General features: G+C 37.8%; 1 protein-coding gene across 9 annotated transcripts in view; it reads left to right on the plus strand.

Moving 5' to 3' along the window:
• The window catches only part of PHF8 (PHD finger protein 8), a 95559-nt gene that overhangs the window by 32944 nt on the left and 50126 nt on the right, over positions 1 to 12489 (plus strand). For all 9 annotated transcript variants that reach the window (XM_025276824.2, XM_025276827.2, XM_025276819.2 and 6 more), the window contains 4 exons: positions 1322 to 1482; positions 2853 to 2994; positions 3720 to 3906; positions 6277 to 6439. In XM_025276824.2, the coding sequence (XP_025132609.1) occupies positions 1322 to 1482; positions 2853 to 2994; positions 3720 to 3906; positions 6277 to 6439 (653 nt within the window). The remainder of the gene's footprint in view (positions 1 to 1321; positions 1483 to 2852; positions 2995 to 3719; positions 3907 to 6276; positions 6440 to 12489) is intronic.

Genomic DNA, 12489 nt, shown 5'->3' on the forward strand with positions numbered 1-12489 from the left:
ACACTGCTGCTGCTGCTGCTAAGTCGCTTCAGTCGTGTCCAACTCTGTGCAACCCCATAGACGGCAGCCAACCAGGCTCCCCTGTCCCCGGGCTAACACTATTATCAAACTTTTTTTTGCCTTTCTAATAAGATAAAAAATGAGATTTCACTGTTTCCATGTGAAACATGATTAAGGAAGCATGTATATTATGATGCATTTATAGGTCATCTTTATTTTTCTTCTCTGTTAACTATCTGCTTACATTGTTTGACAGTTTTTCTGTTGGGTTACTGCCTATTTCTTATTGATTTTTAATAGTTTCCATGCAGAAAATTTTAAATTTTAGGTAGTTTAATTTACTTATTACTATTTTTTATGGCTACTGGGCCTTGTCTTTTCCATAATTTTTTCTACCCTGTGGCTTTATTTTTTTCTAATTTAATCTTTGTTCCATCTAGAATTATGTAAATAATGAGCCAGACATTGATCTTAATATTTTTCCAGATGTTTATCCCAACAACAATTTGTCAAATAGCCCATCTTTTTCTCCAGCATGATTTTAAGAAAACCAGAAACCCCTGTTTTCTAGTTAACTATGTCAAGAGAGTGGTTGTAAAAATTGTTTTTGTTTTCTAAATCAGTCTTTTCTCTATTTTCCAGTATTTTAAAATGGGGTAGTACTGCTCTGAAAGTGAGAGTCACTCAGTCGTGTCTGACTCTTTGTGACCCCATGGACTGTATAGTCCATGGAATTCTCCAGGCCAGAATATTGGAGGGGGTAGCTGTTACCTTCTCCAGGAGATCTTCCTAACTCAGGGATCAAACCCAGGTCTCCCGCATTGCAGGTGGGTTCTTTACTAGCTGACCCACCAGGGAAGCCAAAGAATACTGGAGTGGGTAGCCTATCCCTTCTCCAGGGAATCTTCCTGACCCAGGAGTCAAACCAAGGTCTCCTGCATTGCAGGTGGATTCTTTACCAGCTGAGCTACCAGGGAAGCCCAAGGTGCTGCACTGGGTTAGTGTAAATCAGCTAAACTTGTCTGATACCACTTTTCTTCTGGGGCAGGCTGTTGACTGATTTGTTCCTTTGTCATCTAAAGAAGAGCATCATATTGACAGGATATCCTGGATTTAACTTCCCTCCTCTGCCAGTGGCCTGGCTTCTTGCCTTCGATAGGTCATTTCTTAGCTGGGATGTGAAGTTTATGCCACTTATTAGTTGCCAGCCCACATTAGGTCCCCTCAGGAAGACCCCACACCTTTGGTGAGTGAAAGCATCCAGTGAGGCCTTCAGTAGCAGAGCTTGTAGGGTTCATGCTTTCTCTTGTGTGGCCCACAGTTCAGATGAAGTGATTCTGAAGCCCACTGGAAGTCAGTTGACCGTGGAATTCCTGGAAGAGAATAGCTTCAGTGTGCCCATCCTGGTCTTGAAGAAAGATGGATTGGGGATGACGTTGCCCTCACCATCATTCACTGTGAGGGATGTGGAACACTATGTTGGTAAGCACCACAGACCCTCTTAACTGTGACATTGTTCACTCCCATCAAAACATATGACCCTTCCCTTCCAGTTTTCATTTCTTTTCTAGCCATCTTGGAAATCAGAGGTGATGTACCTTGCCCAGAGTCATTCTTAGGCAAAGCTAGAACCAAAATCCTGGTCTTTTTTCCTTTTCCTCCTGCTGCTGTTGCTGCTAAGTCGCTTCAGTCGTGTCCAACTCTGTGCGACCCCATAGATGGCAGCCCACCAGGCTCCGCCATCCCTGGGATTCTCCAGGCAAGAACACTGGAGTGGGTTGCCATTTCCTTTTCCAGTGCATGAGAGTGAAAAGTGAAATTGAGGTTGCTCAGTTGTGTCCGACTCTTAGCGACCCCGAGGACTGTAGCCTACCAGGCTCCTCCGTCCATGGAATTTTCCAGGCAAGAATACTGGAGTGGGGTGCCGTTGCCTTCTCTGCCTTTTCCTCCCGCTGCTGCTAAATCACTTCAGTCATGTACGACTCTGTGTGACTCCATAGACGTCAGCCCACCAGGCTCCCCCATCCCTGGGATTCTCCAGGCAAGAACACTGGAGTTGGTTGCCGTTTCCTTCTCCAATACATGAGAGTGAAAAGAGAAAGTGAAGTTGCTCAGTTGTGTCCAACTCTTAGTGACCCCATGGACTGCAGCCTACCAGGCTCCTCCATCCATGGGATTTTCCAGGCAAGAGTACTGGAGTGGGGTGCCATTGCCTTCTCTACCTTTTCCTCCTAATAGACCACAAACTCCAGGCTGAGCCCCATCTTTTACCTGGGGAATTCCAAAGATTGTTATGACCTCTTTGTACTCTGTTGAAATGAGAAAACCTTTGACTTTTGCCCTCATATGCTAGTTGTATTCTGGACATGAGTTTTAGGGGAGAGGAAGAGAAGTGAGGAAGCAGGACCCAGGCAGATGGATTGTACTGTGAGACCGTGTGTCAGGCCTTTCTGTTGCCCTAACATGTCTGGACTTGGCACATAGGTCTAAGGAGAGTGTGAGGAATACCTACCCCCACTTCCCATATGTGTCCGACTCTTTGCGACCCATGGACTGTAGCCTGCCAGGCTCCTCCGTCCATGGGATTTTCCAGGCAAGAATACTAGAGTAGGTTGCCATTTCCTTCTCCAGGGGATCTTTCCGACCCAGGGATTGAACCCGGGTCTTCTGCATTGCAGGCAGACTCTCTGCCATCTGAGCCACCAGGGAATAATCCCCCCACTTCCCATATATGTGTAGACAAATACATTGAGAGAAGTTTTCAGTGTAAGGTCACTCTAGGGACTGATTAGGGGATGAGTGTTCCCTGGTCCCTGAGGCCACTTAGTACAGAGCCTGTCTCTTTATTCCAGGTTCTGACAAAGAGATTGATGTGATTGATGTGGCCCGCCAGGCCGACTGCAAGATGAAGCTTGGTGATTTTGTGAAATACTATTATAGCGGGAAGAGGGAGAAAGTCCTCAATGTTATTAGTTTGGAATTCTCTGATACCAGGTAAGAGGGGCAGGGGTAAGTAAAAAGCCTCACAGAGTACCCAGGACTTGTATATACTGAGTATGTATTAGTGTTCCTCTCCCTTCCTTCGGGTGGTTTCTTCCTTTGGCAGGGGGAGCTGGTTTATACTTTCTAGGGTAGTTGCTCACATTATAACAACCAAATCATGTTTCTCCTTTACAGTTTCTAGCATTGGATAGATTATTCAGTGGCTGTTTTAATTAATTTTTGTCTCTTTTAAGATCCAGGACAGCTTCCTTAGACCTTTTTTTCTGGTATGTAGATTGTGGCATGGTCACTGTTTAACTCCCAGGATAGCGCCACTGTCCCAGATAAACACTTCTTTACCTGGTACTGAGCTCTGACAGGTTTCTCTACTTGATCTTCATAAAGAAGACACTATGACATAGGGACAGTACAATACTGTTAAACACCACATGCCAAGTGAGTGGGCCTGGGTGTGGAGATTCTGAGTATTCAGTGGAGGAAATGATCACCTGTGACTGGGGATGGCTGTGGAGCTGGGACTTGGAACTTCCATAGCTGAGTGGAAAGAGAATGCTGACTTGTCTTACAAAAATAAGTGTACTATGTGCTCTTGGGGATTCTGTGGAGAGAACTTCTTTGTCTTCCCTGGTTCTCACTAGGATGGGGGGCATTTTATACTGGCTTCAACCTTCAATTCCCAATCAGCTGACACCTGCTCTCCACCCCTTCCTTGATAGGCTTTCTAACCTTGTGGAGACACCCAAGATTGTTCGGAAGCTCTCATGGGTGGAGAACTTGTGGCCAGAGGAGTGTATCTTTGAGAGGCCCAACGTGCAGAAGTACTGCCTCATGAGCGTGCGGGATAGCTATACAGACTTTCACATTGACTTTGGTGGCACCTCGGTCTGGTACCACGTGCTCAAGGTAAGAATGGGTATGGTTTCTGAAGACAGCCAGGCCTTGGGCCTCCCTGTTTGTTTCAAGTGGTAGCATAAAACAGGCTGCTAAGGCCTACCTGCATCCCAGATTCTATTTGGGTAACATTTACACATAACTACTCTTATCAAGGTTGGGTATTGAGTGGATATGCAGTATAAGTTGTCTCTGCTTCATAGTTTTGATGATTAACTTTTTTAAAAATAACAACAGATGTCTAAGGTTTTCTCTGTTATCTTAATTGAACCAATCTGTACTCCTACCTCTAGGTATGGAAATGTCCATATTTATTGCAGAAATTTCTGGTAACATGAGACACTCAACCTCCTCCCAAGCTTATTGAATTATTATTTTTGTTACTATGACATTCATCGGTTTTAAGTTTATAGTTTGATGAGTTTTGACAATTGTATAAATAGTTGCATGACTGCCACCACTGAAGATAGAGCATGTATGAAGTGTTTGGTTTTTTAAAAAAGTTTTATTTATTTTTGGCTGCACTGGGTCTTCATTGTTGCACATAGGCTTTCTCTAGTTGCAGCAAGTGGGGGCTACTTTCCAGTTGTGGTGCATGGGCTTCTCATTGCACTGGCTTCTCTTGTTGCAGAATATGGGCTGTAGGGCACATGGGCTTCAGTAGTTGTGTCATACAGGCTCAGTAGTTGTGGCTCGCAGGCTCTAGAATGCAGTTCTGTAGTTGTGGCATATAGGCTTAGCTACCCTAAGACATATGGAATCTTCCCGCGTCAGGGATCAAACCTGTGTCCCCTGCATTGATAGGCAGATTCTTAACCACTGGACCATCAGGGAAGTCTGAGATGGTTTTTTTAAATGTCAGCCTTACTATAGTTTCCCTTTTCATGGTTGTTACAGTTTTGTAATTAGCATATTGATTGTCAATGACTAAAGGATTTTTGAGGTCTGGTAAACAAATTTCTTAAATAACTTACTGTTTTCTACCACTGTTCATGCTATTTAGTTTTCTTATCAGAAATGCCAAGAAAAGAGCAGAAACTTGGATATGGCTCTTGTACAAATGATCACAAATACTGAACTAGTTGTTTATCATGAAGAAATTGGAGTGTGTAAATGAAAGTGCTATTATGCAAATGTTATATTTAACTGTTTATTTTATTTTTTGACTTTTTATTTTGGAGTATAGGCCATTAACAATGTTGTGATAGTTTCAGGTGGACAGCAAATGGACTCAGCCATAAATATACATGTATCCATTCTCCCCCAAACTCCCCTCTGATTGAGGCTACCCTGTACTATACACTAGGACCTTGTTGGTTATCCGTTTTAAATATAGCAGGAGATCCCAAACTCCCTATCTCTTCCCCTATTAATGTTTTAATTTTTAAATAGTTTCATTTTTACAGCAAAAATGCTAATAGGAAGATTTCCTGTGTGCCCTTCACTCAGATTTCTATGTTACTATTTTATTATATTCTCTTTCTCTGAAGCAAACATAATAAAATAATCTTACATATATATTTTTTCTGAAACACTCAAAAGTATTTTCAGACATGATATCCCTTTATCTTATAATAATTCAGTGTGTATTTCTTAGAAACAATGGTATTCTCATATCATCACAATATAGTTATCAGAATCAAAATTAATATTGATACAGTACTATTATCTAATCTACAGATCTGATTCAAATTTCTCCAGTTGTACAGTAGATATTTTCTAGTGTTGCTTTTCTACACTGAAATGTATTGTCATGAAATATTGGTTAAACTAATCAAGCTATGGGTTGGGGAGATTTTTGTGCTAGTGGGTTTTTCTTTCTTTTCTGCCAAACTACTTATGTGGTGATTATCCAGGCAAAGCATAATTAAGAAATAAAGTGTTCTTCCAACAGATAATCACCCAACATATAATCTTCCAGAAGTCCTTGGGCGATTACTGAACTTTTAAACTTTTATTAGCTGTGATTACAGGTGTGAGAAGAAACACTCTCTGCAAATGGCATTTAAAGGCAAATTCAATTTTCTTCTCATTAGTAATGTGGCCTTAAATTCTCCTGGGGCTGGTAGTATTGATCTGCTCATCTGTAGAGGACACTTTCATTTGGTATTGCAGGAGCCTTTGGTGTACATTTGTCTTAAGTTGACAATTTTGTTTGAAATGCCCTTTCCCGATTGTTTTTGTTAACCTTATAGAAGCTTAAAAGTACAAAGTGAAAAGGAATTTTTTAAGTTTTCCATATTTGTATATAAATGATCCTTGGACAGAAAGAATTCTAGCATACTACATCGTCCTGGAACATGAGAGAATATTCTTTTGGAGACTCCTGGAAGTCTTTTCTGGAAACCCTTGATGTCTTTGGCCCTTCCATCTTTGTTTCAGGGTGAGAAGATCTTCTACCTGATCCGTCCAACAAATGCCAACCTGACTCTCTTTGAGTGCTGGAGCAGTTCCTCTAACCAGAATGAGATGTTCTTTGGGGACCAGGTGGACAAGTGCTACAAGTGTTCTGTGAAGCAAGGACAGACACTTTTCATTCCTACAGGTCTTCCCTGGGCCCCTCTGGGAGGGTTTGAGGAAGGTGGGAAGAAGAAGGGAACTTGTGGCACCAGAACCAACCCCTTCCCATAATGTTTTGACCTGAATGTGAGATACCCCTCTCATATCAGTTAGACTCAGAATTGCACATCAGGAAAATTCAAGTGGTGACCAAAGTGGTGACCAGTGTGGTTGTTTGGGGAGGTCCAGAAGGAAGTTGATAGGCTTCTTTTGCACTGAACTGATGTCAACTTGGTGGACAGTTAGAAAACAGGACTCTCAGCCCCATGACTCTAGAGATAGTGACTGGAGAGACTGGCATTGTAAGCTGTAAGTCAGAATGACCTGGGTAGGGATAGGGTTTTTTTTTTTCCTGAAACAATAAATGCCTAGGCTTTACCCCTAGAATTATAAATTCATAGGTCTGAAGTTTGGTCTGAGTGTGGCTATTTTGGGGGAAAAACCTAGTTGTCTCAATTTGGGGAAAGTTGATATCTTTAGTATGTTGCATCTTCCATGAACATAGCGTGTCTTTCCATTTATTTAGATTTTTCTTGACTATCTAATTTCTTAATTCCTTGATTTCAGAATTAGTGTTAAATTTTCTCAAAATGTTCAGTATCATTCTCTATTGCAGCCACACGGACCTAGAGCTTTCCCTTTTGGGAAAGATTTTAATTAACATTCAATTTCCTTAAACTTTATTAGGCTATTCAAGTTATTTTATACTGGGTGAGTTGCAATAGTTTGTGCTTTTGGAGCAATTGGCCCATCTTATCTAAGTTGTCAAATTTATATGTGAAGAGTTATTCATAGTATTTCTTATTATTCTTTTGATATCTTCTAAGTCTCTAGTGTACCCTCTTTTCATTCTTGATGTTAGTAATCTGTGAATTTCAATTTTGTTGAACGTTTAAAAGAATCATCTGTTGTTTCATTGTGATTTTCAATGTAGTCTTTCTGTTTTCAATTTCATTGATTTCTGCTTTTATCTTTTTTCCTTCTTTCTGCTTACTTTGGGTTTATTTTTTTCAGTCTTGAGACAATAGCTTAGATTATTGACTTAAGATTTTTCTTCACTTTTAATGTATTTAGTGCTATAAATTTCCCCCTCAGAACTGATTTAGCTATGTCACATATTTTGATATGTTGTAGTTTTCATTTTGTTAAATGTGCTTTTTTAAAAGAAATTTATTTATTTATTTGGCTGTGCTGGGTCTTAGTTGTGGCAAGTGGGAATCTAGTTCCCTGACTGGGGATCAGCCCAGGTCCCCAGCAATGGGAGCGCAGAGTCTTAGCCACTGGACCACCAGGAAAGTCCCCTAAATGTCCTTTTTAAAAAGTTGAGATATAATGCACATACCATTAAAATTACCATATTGTTAAAGGATACAGTTCAGGTTTTCATCAAGTTGTACAAACATCAGCACTAATACCAGAAAGTTTTCATCACTTTAAAAAAAAAGAAACCTTGTACCTATTAGCAGTCACTCCCCATTCCTTCTCCTCGCCAGCCCGTATCAGCCACTTTTGTACTTTTCTTTGTATATGAATTTTCCTTTTCTGAATAGTTCATGTAAATAGAATCATGCAGTATGTGGTCTTTTATGTCTGGATTCTGTCATCCAGCATATCAAGGTTCATCCATGTTATAGCATTTATCAATACTTCATTATTTAAATGGCTGAAAAGTACTCCATTTGTAAGGATACACCACATTTTGTTTATCCATTCATCATTTTATAGACATCTGGGTTTTTTTCACCTTTTGCCTATTAAGAATAGTACTGTTATGAACATTCATGTAAAAGTTATTGTGTTAACAGATATTATATTTTCAGTTCTTTTGGGTATATCTACTTAGGAAAGGGATTGCTGAGTCATATGGTAACTCTGTGTTTAACTTCTTAAGGAATTGCCAAACTATTTTCTAAAGCAGGTGCATTTTACATTTCCACCAGTGATTTATGAGGGTCTCAGTTTTTCCACATCCTTCCCGACACTTATTTTTGTTTATCTTTATGATTATAACCATTCTGGTGGTGTGAAGTAGTAGCTCACTGAGATTTTTATTTTGTGTTTCCTTAAAGGCTACTGATTTTAAACATTTTTCCATGTGCTTATTGAATGTTTATATATCTTTTTTAAAAGCAATATCTATTCAAAACTTTTGCCCATTCTTTAGGTAATTTATCTTTCTATTGTTGACTTGTAAGAATTCTTTATGTATTTTGGATTAGACTTTTATTGGATGTATGATTTGCAAATACTTTTGCTTATTCTTGGGATTGTCTTTTCACTTTCTTGCAATTGGTCTGTGAGGCACAAAAATCCAGTTTATCTATTTTTTTTCTTTGCTTGTGCTTGGTGTTATATCTAAGATACCATTGCCTAATTCAGAGTCATGAAGAGTAACACCTGTGTTTTCTTCTTAGTTCTTACGTTTATGCCTTTCATCCATTTCATTTTAATTTTTGTGTATGGTGTGAGATAGGGGTCCAATTTCATTCCTTTGCATGTGGATGTCCAGATGTTCTGGAACCATTTGAAAAGACCATTCTTTCCCCATTGAATTGTCTTGACACCTTTGTCAAAAATCAATTGACTGTAGACCATATGTTGGTTTGTTTCTGAACTTTGAATTCTATTCCGTTGATCTATATGTCTGTCTTTATGACAGTATCACACTGTCTCAGTTACTGTACATTTGTAGTAAGTTTGAAACTGGAAAGTATCAACCTTCCAACTTTGTTTTTCACCTTTAATTTCCATATAAATTTTTTAGCTTCAGATTTTGTATAGTTTTTTTTAGTGTTGGCTCTAGTTTTATATGTGTGAATATATATGTGTACACATGTATACACATATGCATATGTACATGTATAGATAAATATGTACATGTGTTTACATGTGTAAATATGTCCATATCTATATATGTATATACATACATACATATATGAATCTTACCACAGTCTACTGGTATTGACATTTTAATTGACATTTTACCAGTTTGAGGAAAGGGTTCAAACCTTACCTCTTTTCACATCTCTTTACCCTTTGTAATGTATTTGCCGTAAATATTTCCTCTGCATACATTAGATCCACATCACATCGTGTTTTAATTTTTGTTTCAACTGTCAAACATAATTTCAATACCCATATAGCAGGGAAGTCTGTTGTTTTTACCTGTATTTTTACTCTTCCATTGTTCTTCCTTCTTGGTGTTCCAGGATTCCTTCTCTTATTTCCCCTCTGTTTAGAGTTTCAGGGTAGGCCTGCTGCCAATAGATTCTCTTAGTTTTCCTTCATTTGTAAATGCCTTGATTTCCCTTTCACTCCTGAAAGATATTTTTGCTGGATATAGAATTTTGGGTTGATAGTTATTTTCTTTCAGTACTTTAATGTTGTGCTGTTTCCTTCTAGCTTCTATACAAAAACATTTTGACTATCCTTCAAATTATTTTTTCTCCTATATGTGTTATTTCTTGCTACTTTCAATATTTTTTCTTTTTTATTTAGTTTCTCAGCAATTTGACAATAATATGTGGATTTCTTTGGGTTTATACTATTATGTGTTCACTGAGCTTCTTGAATGTGTAGGTTTGTCTTTTGCCATATTAGTGAAGTTTTTAGATATTATTTCTTCAAATACTTTTTCAGCCCCACACTCTTTAACTTTTCTTCTGGGTCTTTGATGATATGAATATAACACATTTTGCTGTAGTCTCACAGGTTTCTGAGACTTTTTTTCTGTCCTATTGCATGGTTCTTTATTTTTTGGTCTTTTAAAAAATTTTTACTGACATATAGTTGATTTACAGTGTTTCAGGTATACAGCAAAATGATTCAATTTTATATATATATATGTCTTTTTTAGATTATTTTCCTTTATAGGTTATTATAAGATATTGAATATAGTTCCCTGTGCTATACATATACAGTAGGTTCCTTGTGGGGTTCCTGAGTTTATTTTTCACTCAGTCTGTTTCCTTTCTCTTGTTCATGTTGGGTGCTTTCTGTTGCCCTCTTAAAATTCTCTGATTCTTTTCTTCATTGTCTCCATTCTTCTGTTGAATCCATTGTTTCATTATATATTTCAGATGAAGTAATTTTTTAGTTCTATAATTTTCATTTGTTTATTTATGGCTTCTCTCTCTACTTCTTTTGCTTGTTTCCAGCATGTTTGTAATTGTTAGTTGAAGCATTTTTATGATGATTCCTTTAAAATTCATGTCATATAATTCTAACATCTTTGTCTAACATTATATTGTATAATTCTGGACTTTTCAGTTACTCAGATCTATTTGTTTATTCTTATATTGATTTGATTACATTGGTTTTATAGAATGTTTAAGGCAAGTCACACACACCCACCCCCATACCCATCTGCTTTCCTCTTTTATAGTTTTCTATTCCCAGGCATTTATTTACCCATCTTTAAATTCTTTGCTGAGTCTTACATGGTTGGTTTTTTTTTTTTTAACACTGGACACTTGGTAACTGGTAAATTGAACTTGTTTACCAGAGATTTGAGTTGGATTCATTTGTTTCTTGGTAGATATTCCCACAACTGGGGGCAATCTGCTTAGTTCTACAAGCATTTCATGTTTACTGTCTGCCCCAACATTGTGCTAGGTGCTAGAGATTAAAGATGTATAGGCCATTTCAGTATAATGTTCTAATAGACACAATAGAGGTATTCACCAGAAGTTTGGGGAGCACAGAGAAGAACACTTAGTCTGGCCGGAAGTTTGTGACAATCTTCTCAGAAGAGTGACGCCTGAAGGGTAAGTGGCTACTGATAAAGGAAATAAAGGTATAAAAGACCTCTCAGATTAGGGAAAGGCATAAGCAAAGCAAAGATGTGTGAAGCAGTTTATGAATACTAGAGCCTAAAGACCAAAGGCTGGGAGCAGATGAAGCTGAAAAGATTGGCAGGCTGAACTTACTTCAGAGGCAACTGGGGACTATTAAAGATTTATTTGTTTAATTTCTCATGAAATATTTTAGATGAAGCAAAAGATGTAAAGAATAATATAGTGAACATTTATGTGTTTATAACTTAACTAAAAATATAATATATTACAAACATATTTGAAGCCTTCTATATATCTCTCCTCAATTTCCCATTCTGCCCTCTCAGAGCTAGCCATTGTCCTAAAGTTGATGATATCATTCTCCTGCATTTTTATCCCTTTATTACATAGGTAATGCCTTACTAAGCAACTAAGCAGTGTATAGTATTGTTTTACATGTTTTTTGGGGGGGAGGGGTGTGGTCTTGACCTCCAGTCACTAGAGAAGTCTCTGGTTTACATGTTTTTGTTATATAAATAGAATCATATTACATATATTTTTCTCTGAACATTATAATTGTGAGATCCTGTTGATCTATTCCTCATTCATTTTACTTGCTTTCTATTATTCCACTCTACAGCAATTTATGTATTCTCCTGTGGATATACATTTCATTTAAGAGTTTCAAGCAAGAGATGATATGGGCAGATTTGTATTTTGGACATATCACTTAGGATTGGGATTTGGAAGACAGACTTCAGAGATCAAGATTGTTGTGGAGCAGTAGTTTACAAACACTTTGGACTCTAGCTGTCCTTATACCCTTAAATATTATTGAGGATCCCAAAGAACTTTTATTTATGTGGTTTATATATATTAATATTAACAAATTATAAATTAAAACCGATAATTTAAAAATATTAGTTCATTGAGAGAAAACAAGAATAAACCCATTATATGTTAGCATAAGTAACCATTTTTATGAAAAATAACTATTTTAAAACTAAAAATGTAGTTAAAAGGTTGACCTTTACATTTCTTCAAATCTTTTTAATGTTTGGGTTAATAGAAAACTTAAGGCCCTCAAATCTGCCTCTGCGTATTATGATATCATGTCCTATACCCTTTGAAAAACTCCACTGTATACCTATGAGAGAATGAGAGTTAAAAAGACAAATAACATCTTAATATTATTATGAACATAGTTTTGACCTTGCATATGCTCTGAAAGAGGCTCTAGGAGCCCCAGGATTCCCTGTAT

Source organism: Bubalus bubalis, chromosome X (genome assembly GCF_019923935.1).
Source record: "Bubalus bubalis isolate 160015118507 breed Murrah chromosome X, NDDB_SH_1, whole genome shotgun sequence".
Lineage (NCBI taxonomy): Eukaryota > Metazoa > Chordata > Mammalia > Artiodactyla > Bovidae > Bubalus > Bubalus bubalis.